Source organism: Mytilus trossulus, chromosome 4 (genome assembly GCF_036588685.1).
Source record: "Mytilus trossulus isolate FHL-02 chromosome 4, PNRI_Mtr1.1.1.hap1, whole genome shotgun sequence".
NCBI lineage: Eukaryota > Metazoa > Mollusca > Bivalvia > Mytilida > Mytilidae > Mytilus > Mytilus trossulus.
The window spans coordinates 28,751,893-28,776,582 of NC_086376.1; the positions used below are offsets into that span (position 1 = coordinate 28,751,893).

At 34.3% G+C, this 24,690-nt stretch overlaps 3 protein-coding genes across 3 annotated transcripts in view; all 3 read left to right on the top strand.

Annotated features, from left to right (window-relative positions):
• Positions 1–5,579: 5,579 nt before the first annotated feature.
• Positions 5,580–24,690, top strand: part of LOC134715028 (polycystin-1-like protein 2) — a 65,165-nt gene continuing 46,054 nt past the window's right edge. The window contains exons 1-2 of the mRNA XM_063576872.1: positions 5,580–5,639; positions 15,532–15,902. Coding sequence (XP_063432942.1) covers positions 5,609–5,639; positions 15,532–15,902 — 402 coding nt within the window. The 5' untranslated portion in view covers positions 5,580–5,608. The remainder of the gene's footprint in view (positions 5,640–15,531; positions 15,903–24,690) is intronic.
• Positions 8,256–10,747, top strand: LOC134714329 (zinc finger BED domain-containing protein 5-like). Its single transcript, XM_063575566.1, has 4 exons — positions 8,256–9,086; positions 9,342–9,572; positions 10,242–10,362; positions 10,697–10,747. Exons 1-4 carry the CDS (start codon positions 8,896–8,898, stop codon positions 10,745–10,747), a joined length of 594 nt encoding a protein of 197 aa, XP_063431636.1. The 5' UTR covers positions 8,256–8,895.
• On the top strand, positions 9,813–12,559 carry LOC134713841 (uncharacterized). Its single transcript, XM_063575116.1, has 6 exons — positions 9,813–9,986; positions 10,242–10,472; positions 10,697–10,985; positions 11,286–11,521; positions 11,737–11,864; positions 12,082–12,559. The coding sequence occupies exons 3-6, from the start codon at positions 10,893–10,895 to the stop codon at positions 12,144–12,146; spliced, it is 522 nt and encodes a 173-aa protein (XP_063431186.1). The 5' UTR covers positions 9,813–9,986; positions 10,242–10,472; positions 10,697–10,892; the 3' UTR covers positions 12,147–12,559.

A 24,690-nucleotide genomic window follows, 5' to 3' on the forward strand; every position in this document is an offset into this window, starting at 1 on the left:
TTAGGACACATACATATAGGAAGAAGACATCTCCATTAATCCTTAGGGAGTGTACATGGATCCGCTGTACCCTTGCAGTCAATCAAAGGGTGAGTCTCAACTGGGGGAATCTCGAAGTAAATACATAGAAAACTTTTTAAAAATGGTTTTTCACATCCTAAATTTTATGGTAATGTTGTACTTAAAGCGAGGAAATCATTATGTGATCCGTGTAAACTCATCAAACCTTTAAACAAACGTATAAGTATTAAAAGGGTTATCGTACCAATATTGTAATGATATCTCTGAATATAGTTTACATTGGCACTAATAACGATTTTGTCATAACATAACTAAATTGTATCTTCTTTTGAGGCGGGATGAATAGAGACACAGACACGTTAATTGTTATCTCTTTAGAAATCGCTTTTCATAATTCTACTACCTGTCGATACATTAATTTTTGGCATTGCACAAGTCATGTCTTCTCTGACTGTTCATGACGTTAAAATACTAAATCCCTGGGATGTGTTTTAGTTGATTTTAACCTCTGATGCATGTTTTTTTATTATTAATTGTTTTGGACTAGTAACTAGCTGTCAGTAACTGCTAGTACCCTCAAATCGTATTTTCTTGTTAATTCGACCTGTTAATACTGTTTCTCTAACTCTATGGAAATTTATCCCTTTCCGAACCCATTGTATAAAAAAAAATCAACGTGCGGTTGCTGGTGATCTCAAAAGATCATTGGATGATTTTGAGGGTCATGACCTTTTTAGCTAACTGAATGAATCAAAATACGATAACAGGTGTTAATGAAATTGACAACTTCGTGCAATGTGAAAGGCACTCGAAGGGGATTTTCGATGTTAACAAAAAAAGAAAATATCGTTTTAATCATTAGAGAAACAGATTCTTACATAGTTACTCGTGAGGCGGCTCGGACTTTAAAATTGATAATTTAACTGTGACTATCGAGATTGGATAAATCCGATAATCCACTGGTATCAATGTAAGAATCTTCTTACTACATTTGTATAAACTTGTAAATTTACCGGTATTTTTTAAAACCCGTTTTTTTTTCCTTATTAAAGTGAATATTTTCGTAGGGTTGAATATTTCGCAGTGGTGTCTTGCCATGGCTTTGTTTGGACTTCTTTGTTTGCTTTTTTGCCTTGAATGTTTGTCCGTAATATTTTATTATCTGTGCATTTGCATTCAGATATCGGAGATCAAGTTTATTCGTTCATATTGTATTAATTTACGTTTTTTGATTGAGTTAAGCCTGCCAATTGATATTTTATCGTGTGTTTTTCTATGTTTTGATGTTGTTATTGTTTCAGAAAAAGGGAGAATCTGAAGGTTTGGATCCATTAAAACGTTTAATCCCGCTGCAAATGTTTGCACATGTCCTAAGTCAGGAACCTGATGTACAGTAGTTGTCGTTTGTTTATGTGATTTATAAATACGTGTTTCTCGTTTCTCGTTTTTTTTTAAATAGATTAGACCGTTGATTTTCACGTTTAAATGGTTTTGGGGCCCTTTATAGCTTGTTGTTCAGTGTGAGCCAAGGCTCCGTGTTGAAGACCGTATATTGACCTAAATTTGTTTACTTTTTTGAAATTGTTATCTGGATGGAGAGTTTTTCTCATTGGCACTCAAACCACATCTTCCGCCAAGGCTCCGTGTTGAAGGCCGTATATTTACCTAAATTTGTTTACTTTTTTGAAATTGCTATCTGGATGGAGAGTTTTTCTCATTGGCACTCAAACCACATCTTCCGCCAAGGCTCCGTGTTGAAGGCCGTATATTAACCTAAATTTGTTTACTTTTCAAGTTGAAATTGTTATCTGGAGGGAGAGTTTTTCTCATTGGCACTCAAACCACATCCTCCGCCAAGGCTCCGTGTTGAAGGCCGTATATTGACCTTAATTTGTTTACTTTTTTGAAATTGTTATCTGGATGGAGAGTTTTTCTCATTGGCACTCAAACCACATCTGCCGCCAAGGCTCCGTGTTGAAGGCCTTATATTGACCTAAATTTGTTTACTTTTTTGAAATTGTTATCTGGATTGAGAGTTTTTCTCATTGGCACTCAAACCACATCTTCCGCCAAGGCTCCGTGTTAAAGGCCGTATATTGACCTAAATTTGTTTACTTTTTTGAAATTGTTATCTGGATGGAGAGTTGTCTCATTGGCACTCAAACCACATCTTCCACCAAGGCTCCGTGTTGAAGGCCGTATATTGACCTAAATTTGTTTACTTTTTTTAAATTGTTATCTGGATGGAGAGTTGTCTCATTGGCACTCACACCACATCTTCGTTTATCTATTTATCATTTGATTTTGCCATTTGATTAGTGACTCTCCGTTTTGAATTTTCCTAGAAGTTCAGTATTTTTTGTTATTTTTCTTTTTGTCACAAGTTTTGAAGGCCTAGTGTTAACCTCTAGATATATTTCTGTTTAACTTGGGTTATTTTTTTGCTACTAGTACTACTTCAATGACATTCACCGAACATCTGATTCCTCTCCTTTAATTACATAATCTTATTTCCTAGCAGCAATTATAAATTGAATGCATGTAATATATTTGAACCAAATAAAAACAAAATGCATGTATATAACATGTCCGGGTCCTACTGAAAAGCGCCCCGGGGCGTCCGGGAAAAAGAAAGAGCGCCCGGGGAAAAGAAAATCCGCCCGGATAAGGAAAATTAGCGCCCGGAGAAGAAAATTAGCGCCAGGGAGAAAAATAATAATAAAATTATAACGATATATTTTGTTATTTAAAAATAATCGGTGCCTGAGATCTAATATTTTCGCAAATGCATGCATGTGAACAGGCTTTTTTTTAATACAGATGCTGATATAGGTTTATTATATCTTTTTATAAAACTAAAACTGTTTCAATGGCTATGCTTATCAGGGTTTTAATGCTTAGACTCAAATTTAAACCTAACACCTGCTTGTTACTCCCTTGTTTTAACTACGGTACATGTATTGTACTGCTTTTTTTGCTGATTTATTATGTGTACCTTTTTTAATTTTGATTAAATTAATATTTATCTGTGAAATTTAAGGTGACATACATTTTTCATTTTGTTATCGTTTTTGAAAAACATGTCTTCAATTTTTTTGATGTCTTACATTTTAGAAATCTTCCGCATACACTGTGATCCATTATTATTAGTCTTTCGAAACAGTATTCATATATTATTGTTAAAATTGAAATAGTCATACCCAAAGGGCCAAGTGAGCTTTTCTCATCACATTGCGTCCGTCGTCCGTCGTCCGTCGTCGTCCTGCGTCCGTCGTCGTTAACTTTTACAAAAATCTTCTCCTCTGAAACTACTGGGCCAAATTAAACCAAACTTGGCCACAATCATCTTTGGGGTATCTAGTTTAAAAAATGTGTCCGGTGACCCGGTCAACCAACCAAGACGGCCGCCATGGCTAAAAATGGAACATAATATAATAACAAAGATATCCATTAAGGATCATTAGTATAAAAAAAAGTCAATAAGGTTAGAATTAGGCTAGTTCGACCATAGATTTTCAGGTCCCTTCAGGTCTTTTCATTTCCCCGTTCAGTTCCAACTTCTGGGATCAAAAACTTGTTTTTTATTTAATTTTTAGCTCACCTGGCCCAAAGGGCCAAGTGAGCTTTTCCAATCACTTTGCGTCCGTCGTCCGTCGTCGTCCGTCGTCGTTGTTAACTTTTACAAAAATCTTCTCCTCTGAAACTACAGGGCCAATTTGAACCACACTTGTCCACAATCATCATTGGGGTATCTAGCTTAAAAAATGTGTCCGGTGACCCGGCCAACCAACCAAGATGGCCACCATGGCTAAAAATAGAACATAGGGGTAAAATGCAGTTTTTGGCTTATAACTCAAAAACCAAAGCATTAAGAGCAAATCTGACATGGGATAAAACTGTTTATCAGGTGAAGATCTATCTGCCCTGCAATTTTCAGATGAATCAGACATTCCGTTAATGGGTTGCTGCCCCTGAATTGGTAATTTTAAAGAAATTTTGCTGTTTTTGGTTATTATCTTGAATATTATTATAGATAGAGATAAACTGTAAACAGCAATAATGTTCAGCAAAGTAAGATTTACAAATAAGTCAAGTGACCAAAATGGTCAGTTGACCCCTTTAGGAGTAATTGTCCTTTATTGTCAATTTTTAACCATTTTTCGTAAATCTTGGTTATCATTTACAAAAATCTTCTCCTCTGAAACTACTGGGCCAAATTAATCCAAACTTGGCCACAATCATCTTTGGGGTATCTACTTTAAAAATGTGTACGGTGACCCGGTCATCAAATCAAGATGGCCGCCACAGCTAAAAATAGAACATAGAGGTAACATGCAGTTTTTGGCTTATAACTCAAAAACCAAAGCATTTAGAGCATATCTGAAACGGGTAAAATTGTTTATCAGGTCAACATCTATCTGCCCTGAAATTTTCAGATGAATCGGACATTCCGTTAATGGGTTGCTGCTCCTGAATTGGTAATTTTAAGGAAATTTTGCTGTTTTTGGTTTTTATCTTGAATATTATTATAGATAGAGATAAACTGTAAACAGCAATAATGTTCAGCAAAGTAAGATTTACAAATAAGTCAAGTGACCAAAATGGTCAGTTGACCCCTTTAGGAGTTATTGTCCTTTATAGTCAATTTTTAACCATTTTTCGTAAATCTTGGTTATCATTTACAAAAATCTTTTCCTCTGAAACTACTGGGCCAAATTAATCCAAACTTGACCACAATCATCTTTGGGGTATCTACTTTAAAAATGTGTACGGTGACCCGGCCATCAAATCAAGATGGCCGCCACAGCTAAAAATAGAACATAGGGGTAAAATGCAGTTTTTGGCTTATAACTCAAAAACCAAAGCATTTAGAGCAAATCTGAAAATGGTTAAAATGTTTATCAGGTCAACATCTATCTGCCCTGAAATTTTCAGATGAATCACACAACCTGTTGTTGGGTTGCTGTCCCTGAATCGGTAATTTTAAGGAAATTTTTCTTATTTTGGTTATTATCTTAAATATTATTATAGATAGAGATAAACTGTAAACAGCAATAATGTTCAGCAAAGTAAGATTTACAAATAAGTCAAATGACCGAAATGGTCAATTGATCCCTAAGGAGTTATTGTCCTTTATAGTCAATTTTTAACAATTTTCATAAAATTTGTAAATTTTTATTAACATTTCCACTTACACTTCTGGGCCAAGTTCATTATAGATAGAGATAATTGTAAGCAGCAAGACTGTTTAGTAAAGTAAGATGTACAAAACACAATTTTGTCATGAATCCATGCATCTGCTTATTCACATAGACCAAGGTGAGCGACACAGGCTCTTTAGAGTCTCTAGTTTTTAATTTTAATGAAAAAGGGATTACAATTAATTAAATTCCAATTTGAAGCAATTCCATCCAATAATAAAAAAGTTATTGCAATTTGAATAATTTTATTCGTATGTTTGCAGGTCTTTTCAGGTCCACTCCCAGGTCTTTAGTGTAACCCTCTTTTCTATCGTTTTCTAGCAAAGGGGAATAATCAACATTTTCTTTTCCCGCCTTTTCATCTTCTGGATGCTGAGACTTTGAAAATGAGAATAGCATGGATTTGTTTCCTTATGTGTTAGTGAAGTTGTATAAAATGTCAAAAATTTCAAACAGTTACACAGTTGAAAAATTCACACAAACTAATGATCCTGATTCCATAAGATGTAGACAATACAAGGGATAATAAAAATTATGAAATACACAACATTACAAACATATCCTCGTGTATTGTATTTTCGACCTACTAACATATTTTTCCAAATTTCCCTGTTATATGTTTGAACATAGACATACCTAATATTTTTAGAGTTGCTAGTATACTTGTGCATAAAATGATTGTATCGGAAATATATTTCGATCTTTTATTTTTTTTTTATTTGAGTTCATTAGATCAATGGCACCTTTGTTGACAAAAACAAGCGTCTTGTGTTTTCGACCTATCTAAAAAACGGGTCAAAAGTCGGAAACGACATGCCATACATATCCGGAATTGGTTTTAAATTTGATACCAAAGTTTATATCAAAGTGTTAGAGGCGATCAAACTTATGACATAAAGAATTAAATGGTTAAATATACAACTATAAGATATAAAATATTATTTTTATGTCTTTTTTGGACAATTTGTACACATTTCATAATGAGGCACTTTGAAGCCTTTTATGGTCTTGTATATATTCATGTTTTTGTTAAATACTTTGGTTAATCCACTGGTGAAGTGAGGTTGGTGAGTATTGTCTGTATTGTCTGTAATTTCCACTGACACTGGTTTTTTTCTGTAAACAAAATTTAACTGATATTTTATATTTTCGGTAAAAAGCTGTAAGGAGCATGCATATTTCCGTAATCAAATTAACTTTAAGTATTGAAACTAACAACCTGACAGTCATGTGACTTAATGACCTTGGAGTTAACTTTGCATGCAAAAAGACCTCTGCCATAAGTTAAGAAAATTCGATTATTTTAGACCGATTCTTTTGGAAGGTAAAACTAGCATTAGTGAAAAGGGTACAAAAATGTGATATCAAATAAAAAAACGTAAATACTAAATATAATAACTTTATTTGAAAAATCTTCACCACACTTGGTATCATTTGCTATTGTTACTAAGTATAGCAGCAGAATATGACGTCATGCGGGCATGCGCAGCATATGGGAAGTGAAAGTAGAATTAGGTCAAAAAGTCAGACAGTCGAAAACACAATACGAGACGATATATTAATTTTTAGTCCAAATAATTATGACGTCTTGAAAGGCTATTATAATTTTTTTCTTTGACGCCTTAGTCAAAGAAAAAAATTATGATAGCCTTTCAAGACATCATAATTATTTGGACTAATTAATTTTAAACAATATTATTCCATTTCTATAACATAAAGATAGACACTGACAGTGTTGGATTCAGAACTTTTCATAAAAGAGGGGCGCTCCAGTCATGCTTCATGCAGTGATTCTCTAGATAATCAAATTTTTTCCACCAAAAAGGGGGTGAGGTACCAGCCCTGGATCTGCCTATGATAGATCTTCTACTACTATATTTTACTGACCACCTATAACGTTGAAGTTTGTGTTACTTGTGCTGCACATTGCTTTGTGGTGACATTTATACAGTGAAAAATTTAAACATTTTATGATTTTTAAAAACAAAAATTGATTATAACATTTTTACATAGTGCCAGTGGAAGTGCATATTTTTCTTTTATTTATTGATATATTTTTATATAAAGATAAATAGAGATTCTTACATAGTTACTCGTGGATTATCGTTTTATCCAATCGAGATAGTTAAATTATCAATTTCAAAGTCTGAGCCGCCTCATAAAATCCGATAATCCACGAGTAACTATGTAAGAATCTGTTTCTCTAATGATTAAAAAGACATTTTCATTTTTTGTTAACCAAAAATCCCCTTAGAGTGCCTTTCACATTGCACAAAGATGTCAATTTCATTAACACCTGTTTCATATTTTGATTAATCCTCTTAGCTAAAAAGGTCATGACCCTTAAAATCATCCAATGATCTTTTGAGATCACCAGCAACCACACGTTGATTAAATTTTTTTATACAATGGGTTAGGAAAGGGATAAATTTCCATAGAATTAGAGAAAACTAATTACACATGATGAAGTTATTGGGTGTAGGTTGATTTGACTGTTTTAAACGACTCTACAGTATAGAGTCACTCATAAAAATACTCAGAGGAAGGCTAACTTTGTCAAAATGCTCATGGGTGTTTTGCGTGCAAGATGGCTCTTTTTATTATAGTCCTAAAAATATTTTCATTTCCCAAATTACAGAGCCTTTAATGGCATAAAGGGCATAAGATCAGAAACAATATATTTTCAAATGTCACTGATTAAATGAGTATGGCAATTGAAATTAGCCCAGTCCTTTAATTCCACCTTCTGGTAAAATTGATAATGAACTGTCACTTAATAATAATAGATTTAGTGACCACTTTACATTTAATATATCCAAGTAAACTTGAAATTAAAGATTATACCAACAGATAAATCTGCTTCATATTTCTAGAAATGACTACTGATGGTAGGGTTAATTCAAAATTTATGACAAACACAACGATTTAAAAAAAAATTCCAGGCCTCTACAATAACTTTTTTTTCAAATGTCCTGTAGCACAAGTACATACCAAAAAAAAAAAAAAAAAAAATCTATTAAAAATAACCTTTTTACATGTTTAGATTAAAGGAGCAAAACAAATTCAACAATATAACATAATTTGATGTATTTCTTTTGAAATACTTTTCATAAATATGAGTCAAATACAACTGTGAAACTAGTCATATCATAGGAGTTAGGTTCTAGTTTTCATCAATGCTAGTCTCACCAGACTCTAAACATGAGGCACCATCTGATAGGCCTGTACACTCATTGGATTTGTATTCTGTTTTGTTTTTTAAGTTGAAAAAAGATTATTCAAATGCAATCAATAAAAAGAAGATAAGCCATCATAAGGTCTGATTGCCAATGAGACAACTCTCTGCAAGAGACCAAATGCCACAGAAATTAACAACTATAGGTCACCATATTGCAAGTATTGTTTATTCTACTATAAAATAGGTAATTGGGTATTGATAAGATACTAGTATGATTGACAACTGACAAGGTAGCATACATGTGATTCTTCCGGCGGGAGTCAAAATCTCCTGCTTTTCAGACCCTCTTCCGTCCCTCCTGTAAAAATTTGAAATCTTCCGCTTTTTGAAATCAAACCCTCGAAAAAATTTTGCACAGAAGTTTGCCTGTAAGAGGACCAAGACAACCCACATCATCACACATTAGCACCACACTGGGACAGTAAAGTAAATGACATGTGTCGTTCTGAGAAATTCACAGTAATGATAGATGAGTCAAATGACAAAGGTGACAACAAGAAACTCAACATCCTTGTACGTGTATACAACCAGACTTTACGTATAGTGTCCACTCAGTTCTTTGGCATCCCAACCTGCAACATTGGAACCAGCTCATCAATATTCAACTGCCTGAATCAGGTATTCATGTAAGTACATTTTCTTCATTTCTAAAGTTTATTAAAATAATGTGGGTATACATCAGTGAGACAGCAAACCATGTACAAAAATAATTAAGAGACATCAAAAAGGCATATTACAGTCTGAAAATTGTATCCTGTTTAGAAATATTTAGTTTAAAAATATTTTTGTTTATTAAATAACTAAATGAAACTTAAAGAGTTGAACAAAATTTAACATAATAACATTTATTTGTAAGTGATCAAGATATTAATCTTTTTCAGTGATAGAGACATTCCTTGGGCCAACTGCATTGGATTCTCATCTGACAACTGCAATGTGATGATAGGCAAGAACAACAGTGTCCTGACTCGTATTCAGCAGATGTCACCAAGTGTGTTCAACGTAGGGTGTGTTTGTCACTTAGCCAACCTCTGTGCACAGAAGGCCATCAAGACCCTGCCATTGCCAGTTGATGACTTCTTAGTGGACATCTACTACCATTTCCATCATAGGTATCACATTGTACTTATTATCTCTATAAATGTTTAAAAAAAAATTGTTCAAAATAAATTAATTTTATATACTTGTGGGCTAGTTTTAAAAATGAAAAATAGTATTTCAAATTAAAGAATGTGACATGATTTGTATTAGACAAACGTAATAATTTAATTTAATCAAATATTAAACTGACACAATGGTATTCAAATTTCTTTATTTTTGAATTTTATTTTTTCAGTTCGACCAGACGAGAAATTCACAGTAATGATAGATGAGTCAAATGACAAAGGTGACAACAAGAAACTCAACATCCTTGTACGTGTATACAACCAGACTTTACGTATAGTGTCCACTCAGTTCTTTGGCATCCCAACCTGCAACATTGGAACCAGCTCATCAATATTCAACTGCCTGAATCAGGTATTCATGTAAGTACATTTTCTTCATTTCTAAAGTTTATTAAAATAATGTGGGTATACATCAGTGAGACAGCAAACCATGTACAAAAATAATTAAGAGACATCAAAAAGGCATATTACAGTCTGAAAATTGTATCCTGTTTAGAAATATTTAGTTTAAAAATATTTTTGTTTATTAAATAACTAAATGAAACTTAAAGAGTTGAACAAAATTTAACATAATAACATTTATTTGTAAGTGATCAAGATATTAATCTTTTTCAGTGATAGAGACATTCCTTGGGCCAACTGCATTGGATTCTCATCTGACAACTGCAATGTGATGATAGGCAAGAACAACAGTGTCCTGACTCGTATTCAGCAGATGTCACCAAGTGTGTTCAACGTAGGGTGTGTTTGTCACTTAGCCAACCTCTGTGCACAGAAGGCCATCAAGACCCTGCCATTGCCAGTTGATGACTTCTTAGTGGACATCTACTACCATTTCCATCATAGGTATCACATTGTACTTATTATCTCTATAAATGTTTAAAAAAAAATTGTTCAAAATAAATTAATTTTATATACTTGTGGGCTAGTTTTAAAAATGAAAAATAGTATTTCAAATTAAAGAATGTGACATGATTTGTATTAGACAAACGTAATAATTTAATTTAATCAAATATTAAACTGACACAATGGTATTCAAATTTCTTTATTTTTGAATTTTATTTTTTCAGTTCGACCAGACGAGAGAATTACAAGCAGTTCCAAGAGTTCACAGAGACTGACCCAATGAAGATCATCAAGCACTGCAGTACCAGGTGGTTGTCTTTAGAGAGGTGCGTTCAGCGTACCCTACAGCAGTGGCCAGCTTTGAAGAGTTACTTTCAGAGCCATGCAGAATGTGAGAAGCCAGGTCTTATCAACAGATGAATGCAGCACTTCACCAGTGACCAGATGTGGCTGTACTTTGCCTTCCTAGAGTTTGTCATGCCTATCCTGAATGACCTCAACGTGATGTTTCAGGTATTTTATTCTGATAATATGTAAATTTTAAGTATAAAAAAGAAGATGTGGTATGATTGCCAATGAGACAACTATCCACAAAAGACCAAAATGACACAAACATTAATAATTTGAATATTTTAAATTAAAAAATGTGAGGTATAATTCAATGAGACAGCAACCCAAAGACAATATATTTCAACATAGTCTTCAACAGTTTACAGATGTCTAAACAATATTTCAATATATATAAACTATTCTTAGTCGGTACAAATTGTGAATGTTTCATCAATTTTTATTAATAAATATTTTAATTTGTAGGCTGGTGAGTCCATGATTGGTTACTTACACACAGAAATGGTGAGACTCCTTCGCAAGATGATGGGTAAATTTGTCACTACTAGGACCATTACAGCACATTCAGACATCACAAAGGTAGACTTCAGGTGTAAAGACAACCAACACGACAACACCAGAATTGCAGTTGGTATGAAAGTTAGAGAGTTCCTAAGTGACAATGAGGACCTAGCACCACAGACAGTCAGCAACTTTTTCAGGTATGTTTATTATGTGTTAACAAAGAAAAAATAATCTAGGGTATATGTTCATGAGATAGTCCACAGAGAATATATACAATAGATCAAAGGAAGAGAAAATAATCCCATCAGAAGTAATTGTTCATTAGTTTCCATTTCAATTTACACAGAGTATACTTGCTTAAGGTGATTATCAAGTTTTGTACATTTTAATAAATGTTTTATTTCTATTTCAGTACAGTCAGGGAGTTCTATTGCACCATGACTGAAACCATGATAAAGAAGTTCCCATTCCAAAACAAGGTCCTCAGAGGCATCAGTTTTCTGAATCCACTCAGCAAAGACAAGTTATCTCCAGATGAAGGTGAGTTTTTTGTTAGTCTAGTAAGTCAAAACTGTCACAAGATAAAACTGAGTGCTTGTTACAAACATAAAATTGTGGGGAATATGTCAATGATACTGAACTGCCTATGGCTTAAAGAGAAGATATAATATTACATAGCACAACATTTATTGTTTGAATTATGATTGATCATTTAACTGTTTAAACTTTGTACTTATTATTTTTTTATTTTTTTCAGTTGTCAGCTTGTCTGATAGGTTCCTCACCTATACCCAGCAAGAGACCAGTCAACTTGAAGATTAAGCTGCTGAGTATATTCTTACTCCTCTGTCTGACTTACCAGCATTTGACCAAGACGAGCCTTCACTCAACCAGTTCTGGACCTCTATTGGCAACCTGAAGCTACCAAGTGGTAAGCAACAGTTTCATCACCTGTTTGCACTCAGCAAAGTTGTTCTAGCCCTGCCACACTCCAATGCTGACACAGAAAGAACTTTTTCCATGCTTAAGAAGATCCAGTCTGACCCAAGAGACAACCTAGCTGATAAGACCATCCACAGTCTACTTAGTGTAAAGATAAACAACCCAACAGACTGTCATCAGTATAAACCAGAACCAGAACTTGTTAAAGCAGCAAAGTCAGCTTGTGCCTTATACAAACAGTCTCTTTCTTAAATTGTGTTTGAACAATGATTAGTGCTCTTGTAAATGTAAAAACTGTGCTATGGTTATTTAAAGTATGATCTCTTATGACATTTAAACAAGTTTGCTTTTGTTTGAAATTTTATATTGTTTTGTTATTATAACTTGTTATAACATATCTTAATATATATGATGAATAAAAAAATAAAAACCACTTATCTTCTATTATTATCAAGTAAAAATGGCTATACAGGTGTTTAAATGTATAGAACCATTCTTCTTTATACAAAAAAAGATGATATGCAGTTTCAACACACACACAAAAAATTGTGCACGACGAAAAAAGAGTCGATAAAAAATCTCCAGTTATGAGACCAAAACTCCAGCTGAAAATTTCCAAATCTCCAGTTATGGCTTGACAACTCTGTCACATGTCTGAGGTAGACCTTTAATTACAATGCTCCACCTCTTTAACTGTCAATCTAATTGATCACATCACTTATCAACCTCAGTCTATCATAATTATACAATGAAATATACATCTTAATATACAAATATTTGACCTCATAATTGAATACACAAATGTATATATAAGATGTTACGTATATAAAGGATGATAGATTTGTTTATTGCCTATTACTTTTTATCTACATTACATAAAGTGATTCTGTAAATAACATCTGAAAGATAAATGATTAACAAGATCTTGAAAAAATGAAATATGAATATAAATATGAATATACAAAAGGTATTCAAGTAAGGCCTATAATAGACTTGATACATTTCCAATAATCGTCTGTAATTAATCAACAATTTAGATTATTTACACTTTTTTTTCATCAGGAACTGGCTTGAAACAGTTTTAAAACTTTAAAACTTTTTTAATTATAACAAACCATTGTTTATTAGTTTATTTCCCATCAATTCTTTGAATTTTTAATAGAAGTGAAAATATATATTTTTGCAATCAAGAAAGAATCCACATTTCAATAAAATGAGTTTTTTAATTTGTTTACGTTGAAGAAGTACATTTTCAATGCCCTTGGTTGAAAAATACTTTAAAAATTGATCAAAAGGCACTCACAACTTTTAATCTTCAATGTCATATAACCTCTGTTTCAACTTACAAAATGCCCTAAAACAACATTTGAGATTATTTTTGTTGACACTTTAAAGTTCTTAGCTATTGGTCTAGATTGCATATCTTACAATGATAGTCATGATAGTTGGTAACATTTACTTGAAGAATTTATTATTTGCAATTTTTTTATATTTTTTTTTAAACATGTTCAGAACAGGCAACATTCTTTGGATGAGATATAAACTGCAGTTTAAATAAAATCGTGCAAATTAAGAGACCCATATTATATCATTTGAGCTCATTTTATCCTCATACTGGAAAAGCATGTTTCCTACTAAAGACCTGCTGTTAATGCAATTTTCAGCAATAGTGCTTTATTAATGTTCATTTTTTCCCCACCGTAAATTAATATGAAATTATTCAAACTACTCTTCTAACCTTTCCATAAGTGATATCTGTCACTGTGATTTTCCCAGCTGTGGAAGTTTTTTTCCTTAAAATTTCATGGTTTCATCTTACAGATTATGTATTAAAATTCTGCTGTTCGAGATCAAAATTTCAGTTATGAGGTGTTAAAATTAGTGGGGGGTTATTGAAATAATGATACTTAAAGAGGTGATTTTTTGGAAGGAAATTGAGGTATGTTACTTAAACAAGTGATTATTATCCTAGATTCATTAAAGGTCATCACCTGACATGACCTGCCATCCTATCTAGACACTGATCCAGAGGTGGGGTTCCGGAGGTTAGAACCCCCCTTTTTAGGACGATCAATGCATTTGAATGGGGACATGTAATTGGAATCCCCCTGTGTCCTGGGTTTGGAACACCCCCTCCATCAACACAGATGTTGGATCTGATAATTTCAGCAACAGAATTAGTTCCTGGATCATTGATATTTTACATTTAAAGCTATAATACCATTAAATCACTCAGTCTAGTGATTTGTACTAAGGCCAAAAAAAAATATATGTCTGTTTCCTGTTTCCCAACCAACCCTGACTCAAACTTCCGACCCTAGATCTTTCATTCAAATCTGGAAAAAAATTGTTTTCGTCCAGAAAAGATGTTTCCGGTCCGATCCAGATCTGTATTTTACTATGCCCAAACAATAAAATGGCTGCTCCCAGCACAAATGTGCTTCAATTAAGGTTTAAAAAATGTCGGCACTGGGAGGATTATTCAATTAAAGCTTCTTTAAAGGGATTAAATCATTTTGGGGTACAGGACCCTAACCAAACATGACATTTAACTGAATACAAATCTGACAGGGAATGCAAAAATTAAAAAGACCAAAAACCAAAAAAAACGACCTACCGACCCTGATTTATTTGCCTTGGCAGCAGGAAACAGACATATATATTTTTTTTGGCCTAATTAAATAGGTGATTATTAATGAAAGACAACCTTACTTCCAACCTTTATTGACATAATATTACTTAAATCAGTGATTTAGAAAATCTTCATTTAAGCAAGTCCCCTGACTGGTAATTCATAGACTACCTGTGTTAAAATAAAAAAATGTCACAACAGACGCAGGCATAGCTAAGGAATTGTAAAATATAAACATCATAAGATGGTGTCAAAGGAACATCATCAAAAAATGGAAAATTAATTAAATTTGATGTAATTCATAATTTTTAAACTTTTGCAAAATAAGGGGAGATAACCTAGATAAATAAAATTGAGAATGGAAATGGGGAATGTGTCAAAGAGACAACAACCCGACCAAATAAAAAAACAACAGCAGAAGGTAAAGTAGTTTCATAATAGAAAGTGTTTGGAATTTACCTATTTTTATTTGTAACAAGAAAACATGTTTGGCAACCCATTTTAATTTTTTTTCATTTTCTTATCAGAAAGCATGATACCAAGAGCTATATTATCACACAAAATTTGATTTTCCATGCATAGTCTATACATAATCTGTAACATTTAGTTTTTATATCTTTTTGATTATTGTAGCATTACTGTGTAGGTGTACAGGTCAGAACTGCACTGTAACTTTGATGGCATCAGGAGTGGCTGATACTATACATTCTATATGTAAATACTTGTTGTGGGAAGCTGTCAATATCACTACTTCCATCAAGTCAGACTGTTCACTGAACAATATACAGTACGACTGGACAGTTTATCTGCGTTTTTATAATGATCAAGATCAACATGATCCAGCGTTTTATAGCAGTTTGCTCAGTTTGGAATCTGTTAATAAGACTCGACCAACTCTCTTCTTTGCCAGACATGAACTAAGGAAAGAAAAGAAAGGAATTTATGCTGTGAATCTTGGTGTAATTGCTTATCTGGGAAGTACTTTAATTCAACCAAAAGTAATGGTATGTTTTAGATGAAAGTTGATTTATTCTTTTTAGTACTGGAAATCATAACAGTCAGGTGTAATGGCCGGTAATTATTGAGTATGTGTATTTGACACATCAACATATGTAGCTACTGTAAATTCAGAAATTATTGCAATGTTTTTATTATTGCTAAAAGTGCAACGGATATACATGTATTCACAAAAATAAAAACTTTTGTATATGAATTAAACAGGATTTTTCTCAATTTTGCAAAACTTAAAATCCCATTTGAGTCTAAATTGACAAAATTGCAATAATAAATGCACGCAATAATTTCTGAATTTACAGTATTGAATATGCATGAATTGATAGGAAAGAACAACATATGAAGCTAAACACTGGGAGTTGAGTTGTAAACTTGTAGCATAATTGTATACAGATATATAGTTTAGATTATATTTCTGATTTTGTGCGCATTTAGAGTTTAATCAAAATTCTCCAATGTACTGCTCTTGTCAACCGAGTCTTGTATATTCTATAAAATTTAACCATTTGAATCTTTTCACATGACAAAGGAAGACAATAATTATAGATAATAATTTATTAAGAAATATTTCCTTTTAAGATCACCTGACCTGACGGGCCAAGTGAGCTTTTCCTGTCACTTTGCGCCCGGCGTCGGTCATCATCATCGTCATCCGTCAACTTGAACTTTTTTCAAAAATCTTCTCCTCTGAAACTACTGGGCCAAATTAAACCAAACTTAACACAATCATCATTGGGGTATCTAGTTTAAAAATGTGTCCTGTGACCCAGCCAACCAACCAAGATGGCCACCATGGCTAAAAATAGAACAAATGGGGTAAAATGCAGCTGTTGGCTTATAACTCAAAAACAAAAGCTTTTAGAGCAAATCTGACAGTGGGTAAATTCGTTTATCAGGTCAAGATCTATCTGCTCTTAACTTTTCAGATGATTTGGACAACCTGTTATTGGGTTGCTGCCCCTGAATTGGTAATTTTAAGGAAATTTTGCTGTTTTTGGTTATTATCTTGTATATTATTATAGATAGAGATAAACTGTTAACAGCAATAATGTTCAGCAAAGTAAGATTTACAAATAAGTCAACATGACCAAAATGGTCAATTGACCCCCTAAGGAGTTATTGTCCTTAATAGTAAATTTTTAACAATTTTCATTAAATTTGTAAACTTTTACTAACATTTTCCACTGAAACTACTGTGCCAAGTTCATTATAGATAGAGATAATTGTGAGCAGCAAGAATGTTCAGTTAAGTGAGATGTACAAACACATCACCATTACCAAAACACAATTTTGTCCTGAATCCATCTGTTTTGTTTTATATTCACATAGACCAAGGGTAGCGACATGTTTTTTTTTATTAAAAAACGAAATCTTCTTGTCTGCAAATTGTCAATTCGTAACTAAATTTAAATCAAGGTCCATTTCCTGTCAGAAAAACATTGAAATATCCGATTGTGCATGGTTTAGAACAAAATTACCTGAAAATTCTTATTGATTTGTCTATATAGTTCTTTTATTTGATATTTGATTACATGATAAAATTAACATTAAACACATAGGGAAGAGTTTGGTATTTTGAAATAATATTACAAACATAGGCGTTTTCAGGGGGGGCCCAAGCCCCCCCTTTCATGGGAAAAATTTGGTTGATTACATAGGGAATCACTGAAGCATGACTGGACCGGGCCCTAGGTCAAAGGTCAAGGTCAAAAACTTTGGTTTCAGTTGACAACCCTGTGTCCTGTGGTGAAGATCGTGTCCGCTCCATATCTAGATAACCGTTATGATTTCAAAGTTTATACTTGACATCCATTTTAACCACCACCAGAGGGTGTGTCATGATGTACATTTATTTTGTATGTACAACTTCCTAGGTCAAAGGTCAAGGTAAAAAAAACTTTGGTTTCAGTTGACAACCCTGTGTCCTGTGGTGAAGATGGTGTCCGCTCTATATCTTGAGAACCGTTATGATTTCAAATATTATACTTAACATCCATTTTAACCAACACCAGAGGGTGTGTCATGATGTATGTACAACTTCCTAGGTCAAAGGTCTGTCTGTCTGTTGGTCTGTCCATCGCTAACAAATTTGATCCACACTATAGTTTGAGAGGACAGCTGTTATTATTTCATACTTTATACCTGATAAACATTTTCAACTTAACATATTACCTTGTAAACATCAAAAGAATGCTGATCCAATTCCATCATCAGGTGGAGTCCTCCTTCCTTGGCTGTTTCGGCGCTATTCCACAACAACCTCCAGAGGTGCGCCGGCTCAGGTGATCAATCTGAACCTGGAACTGGATGGCCTACACGGCTCCGATGTCTCACCTGATGTCATTGCTGTTCTTCTGTAACTGAATGCTGTTCTGTATATCTATATCTGTCCATTATCTACACTATAAATGTTCATTGTTCTAACACTTTGTACTTTTCCACACTTCGTCTCTTTTCCTCCAAATCCACTGTGATGCCACTTCTGCTTCTCTACACACTTCTGTAATCAGTTTCTTCCTCTCTGCTCCTACCACTCCCAAGGTCCTAAGTGCCCGCCACATTGACTGTCCTGCAAAGCCCCTGCATCCGACTTCTATTGCCAAACACCACGTCCTCCATCCCCGCTGTTTGCGATCCTCTACTAGCTGCTGATATTTTGCCATCCTTCTTTCATAAGCTTCCTCTATTCTGTCTTCCCATGGGACTGTCAGTTCCAGCAAGACCGCCTGCCTAGTTCCCTGTGACCAAATGACTATATCTGGTCTTAGCGATGTTGCTGCTATTTCTGCTGGGAAACTCATGCGTCGATGTATGTCTGCTGTCATCTGCCAGTCTGATGCTGTTCCAAGTATCCCTAAACCTTCTGCCTGGTTGTCTTTCTTTTCTCCAGCCCTCACAAAATTTACAAATGTGATGTTCTTCTGAATCTTTCTCTTCTTTCTCCTGGTGGTATCCAACTTTGCTGCTATTGTTTTCAATACACTGTCATGCCTCCATGTATACCAATGCGACTGGACATGCTGACAACACATGCTGTAGAGATGCTGGTTTGTCTTTGCATAAGGTGCATGTTGGGTCTTCTATCAACCCCAAGGTATAGAGGTTTGATGGGCTTGGTAAAACATCATACACTGATCTTAGGAGAAAACTCAATCTGTATCCCTCCATACTCCAAATCTCGCTCCAGGTCAAATCCCTGCTTCTAGCTCCTTGCCAATTCAACCAACTACCCTGCTGTTTCATTCCAACTGCCTTAACATTCCTACTCTCTTCTTCCATCTGTCGTATTTCCTGTTGCACCAGTTCCCTCCGTCCCTTCTCATTTGCTGTATCCAACCTTGGTTTTGTTGTCATACCAAATCCCTGTCTACCAACTGCTGTTACACCAACGATGACACTGTGCTTTAGTCTGGTCTCAGCTTCCTTAACTGCTTCCTCTGCTTTCCATTTCCTTCATGTCCTGATCTTTACTTTGGCTCCTCTCACTTTAGCATCTTTGCTGTCTCTCAACGTCATAACCTGTCTTGTCTTTGTAACTTTATACTCTTCTGTCAATGCCTTCATTGGTAATTGTAGCTTTGTTCCTGTGCTGTACAATCCAATGCTGCTGAAACTTCTTGGCACACCCAACCATCTTCTTAGGCACTGTCCTTTCCTACGCTGTAAATAATGGACGTCATTGCTGTTATCTTTCTGTCTACACTGCCTGCTAATGTTACCTCTAAGATGTTTTCCAAATCTTCATCAAGCGCTTTCCAAGCTGCTTTGTCTGCATTCGTTGGCCATTTGATCTTCTCTTTGCGTGGCTCATTCTCTTCTCTACAGGTTGTTGGTTCTATCCTGTCTTCTCTATGGACTGTTGTTTCTATCCCGTCTTCTCTATGGACTGTTGGTTCTATCCTCTCTATCTCTTCTGCCTCGTCAAGTTGTTCTACCTCTGTAGGCTGTTCCTCTTGCTCATCCTCACCCTGGGTCACAGGGAGGCTATCATCACTGTGGTTTGCTTCCTGGATGGTCTCCTCCTCCGTCTGACCAGATCTCTGTGCGTTGATTGCCAGAATGGGGTTGCACACATTTCATTCTACTTTGATGGATCTTCAAACCTCTAGAATTCTTACAGACTTTACCACAAAAACATTTACATCCGTTGTTCTGGTTTGTTGTCCTTGTCGGTTCCATAGTCGTTTCCTGGTCCTGTCCTATGGGCTGTTCATCCTCCCTCGCTCTCGCACAGCCCTGAGGGTGTCTTAGTATATATCATTCCATAGCGTGTAAAATGGGTTCCCCTTCACAGGAGATGCACTTTGACTTGCCAAGCCTAATGCCCCGGTTACCAGTCTCTCCTGGCTGCCTCCTGTCTCTCCAGGTTGCCACTGTTCTCTTCACAGTCGTCAACCAGACTTTCCTGGTGGTCACTGGGTTTCCAGAAGTATCTATAATACTAAAATTACGAGGTCCAATTTGTCAGCCGTCATCGGGTAAAAACGACAAATCAAAGAATTCAACTCTATATATAACTTATATAGGACAATGGTGTAGATTATAAATTACACCACTCCACACCCTTTTGTTTTCCACCTAATTAATATTGCCAATAATTAACAAGTTCCGGGTCGAATCCGACACCGATACCAATAGTATATTCACCTGTTAGCTATTACCTTATCTGTACGTTCCGCATTTGACAGGCGAACCACCAAACGGTGTATTTAGGATTTTGCTATATACATGGGTCATAATCAAAGGCTGACACTACTAAATTCAATCATTGTCAAATTGTTCCCTTTTGTAGTTTTATTCAGCAATCAGCAAGACTTTCTAAGATAACTAATATAGGATAATGCTGTTGATTAAAAATACTCCATTCCTGGATAGCCAGGACCTTTTGTTTTCCAAATAATTAATATTACCAATAATTGATAAGTTCCAGGTCGACGGGTTCATACAGAAAGATTTGAAAGCAGAGAAAACTTTGTATCTTATAATCGACATGACTTTATCAGATGACAATACTAATTACTAAAATAAGGCTTAATGAGGCATAGTTATATACTTTAATTCAGTCACGGACCCGCGATATCACGGGTGTGTACTTGTAATATATATTAACAAACACCAGAGAATGTGTCATAATGTATGCATCCTAGGTCAAAGGTCATTCCGTCGGTCTGTCCATCCATTCCTTGTTCTTAACAAATTGTGTCCGCTCTACCTCTCGAGAACCGTTAATATTTCATACTTTATACTTGGTGGGTCATAATATATTGCAGGCATAATTCTAAAAATATGTGACAAATATCAATTACGGCAACACCTTTAAACATATTGTTCAAACATCAATCCATATATCCAGAAGTCACCTTAGAGTAGTCAACAATGAGTTCACATCATGCAGTCATATCACTATTATACTATGAAAGTAAGTTGAGAATATTTATCAGTTTTAACTTAAAATCTTAGAATAAAATCACACATGAGACTATGTAATAACTTCAAATAATGCTTCATATCACATACCTGCCAACTTTCACGATTAAGGCGTGTACTACACGATTTTGACCCTTTGTCACGATTGCACGATCGTGTTCCTGAAAAACCCTCTAAAACACGATTAGGTGAAAATTTACACGAAAAATATTGTTGTTCCCGATTTTGAACTGTGTCCAATGGAGGAAAATCGTGTTCAGCCAATCAAATTGTGTGTTTCTCAAGATCAAATTAATCAGCCAATCAAAAATGTTTTCTCTCAAGATTGTTTTAACATGCTAGATATTGAACTTGTGTTGTATTCCTCTGTTTGTTGGTCAGAATTGTAAAAACGTGAGCATGGCAAATGATTTTTCAACTGCAAGGAGGTTCTTACACAGAATAAGAATAAAAGCATGGCTGATTGACAAACTTCAATGATGCAGTACTACCATGAATATAATAAATAGTAGTTTATTCACTAACCTATTGACATTACATGTACACTTACTGTAACATAATTTTATTTGTGTAATCAATCATTTAAAGGATAATGTAGTCTTCATTATTTTCCACATGGAACCCCTCCCCCACATCAACATGAGGAACCCCTTAAATGAGGGACAACCCTTAGTTAAGGGGTCACTCTTGTAAAAAATAAAATAGGAACGTGTAGATTTATTATCTTAAAAATGGGAAATTCTGACATTATATTTGGAACAGCTTTTCTAAATGAAGAGTCCTATTATTTTGAATAATAAAGAAGATATAAGGCCAAGAACATTCTTGGACATGTGTTGACCATATAATACCAGATAGACAATGATAGATCATAAGATGTACAGTTCTTTGGGAAAAGTTTCTTCAAATAATATGAATGTGTGCTCATTTGTACTTAAAAAGTGGTTTTTAATGTCCTAACATTGAGGAGGGATCCCTATGTGTTGTAATCAACCTGATAAAAGTCCGTCAACAACTATTTAGTATCCTTACACATGAAAAATAATTCCTGGTCTTACAGCTACATGTTCATATTTTCTGCTGATATAATAACTAGAATCATGCAAATAAACTTAAAAAAAAGGGATGTAAGCTCATCTTACAAATCATGCAAAAATGACACTTTTTCACGCAAAATAGTTGTTGCAAAGAATTTTAAACTTTGAAATTGTTGTCGCGCGTTAAAACCCCCATGGGCATTTTCAAAAGTTGGCAGGTATGATATCAGATTATCCATACAACTTATTTACCCCACGTTATTGACAGCTGGGCCCACAGAGATGGCTCCCATCTCAATGGTATCTAGTTGATTTTAGCCCACTAAAGTAGGTTAAAATGTGGAAACCATGTAGATGGTGTACATGGTACAGGTCACAAATACCACATGGTGCCTATTTTTAAGATTTTAATTCCAAGTTAAAAGTTTTTTTCTTTACTGGATTTAAATAATTTTACATTGCCAATGATTTGGAATAAATTGTATATAACTGGAATTTCAAAACCAAATATAAATACATTTTTTTGGCTAAAACATCAAGATACAATGATTATGGTATCCTGTATCAATAAAGAAAATATGGAAATTTCTGAGTAAATTGTACTAATTGCTTTCAAAACAAGCACATGTTTAGGAGTTTTATAATACTGTTACATTCAAGATGGATTTTAAGAAAAAGTATACTGTTCAGATTATTTTTAGTAGATTTTGCAATAAAATAAAACTGAAAAAATGCTTTCTTATGGTTTCCTGTCGCGTTTAAAAAACCCTTTTAATTTAACATTGAAAATAGATTTTAAATATTAACATGAAGCAAGTTACACTAGTAATGGTGTTCAATTATGTCTTTTGAAATATATTGTGCAAAATAAAGAAAATAAAGATTGGTTTCCTGTTTGGTTTCCTGTCACGTAAATGGTGAATCAATATGTATTAATTTTTTCTCGAAAAACTCAATTGTTCCATTAATACTATTCTAACACCAACACAACCCACAGAATAAAAGTTAAAGTTTTAGAACTAATAAAAGGATACAAAAAGAAACTGAAGGCCAAATTATGGTCCTTATATTTTTAAAGTCGATATCTGATTAGGTGGAGTCTGAGATCTGTGTTCAGCCTTAAATCTGTGTCTGTTTATCAAACTGTGCCTCATTGTGATGTCAATTGATAATGTATGGTCTTTAAATAGTGTGACTGTCCTTTTTAAGCCTTGGCCAAGTGAGCTTTTTTTTTTGCATCTGTCATCTGTCGTCCGTCTTGTTAACTTTTACAAAAATCTTCTCCTCTGAAACTACTGAGCTAAAGTAATCCAAACTTGGCCACAATTATCTTTGCCATAATAAGTTTAAAAAATTGGTCCGGTGATCCAGCCATCCAACCAAGATGGCCGCCACGGCTAAAAATAAAACATAGGGGTAAAATGCAGTTTTGGCTTATAACTCAAAAACCAAAGCATTTAGAACAAATCTGACTGGGTAAAATTGTTCATCAGGGCAAGATCTATCTGCCCTTAAATTTTCAGATAAATCGGACAATCTGTTGTTGGGTTGCTGCCCCTTAATTGGTAATTTTAAGGAAATTTTACTGTCTTTGGTTATTATTTTGAATATTATTATCAATAGAGATAAACTGTAAACAGCAATAATGTACAGCAAAGTAAGATTTACAAATAAGTCAACCTGACCGAAATGGTCAATTGACCCCCTAAGGAGTTATTGCCCCTTGTAGTCAATTTTTAACAATTTTCATAAAATTTATAAAATTTTTACTAATATTTTCCACTGAAACTACTGGGCCAAGATACAGATAATTGTAACAGCAAGAATGTTCAGTAAAGTAAGATGTACAAACGCATCACCATCACCAAAACACAATTTTGTCATGAATCCATCTGCTTCCTCTGTTTAATATTCACATAGACCAAGGTGAGCAACACAGGTTCTGTAGAGCCTCTAGTTTTTATTGCCTTCTATTTCCCCTGGATAGCTGGTTTCACTTTGTATAGGGGTAAATTCAGTAAATAAATATACGTCATCAGGGACCGCCCATTTAGGGGAGAGCTTTCTGTATAACACTGAAGTTATATGCTCTTCTGATTGGCAGATAATGTTTGTAATAAAACTAGAGTTGAAAAAGAATAAAGAATAAATGCTGAATGTACAAAATTTTTTCCCTTCAGGGTTAAATAGTAATGGGGGTCAGTATAGGAATTCAGTGCGAATCTACATTGTTTGATCACGCTGTTGGCGGCAATTTTGAATTATAATACGAAATTTCGTATCTTTTCAATTTGTACGCAGGAGTTCAAATTAG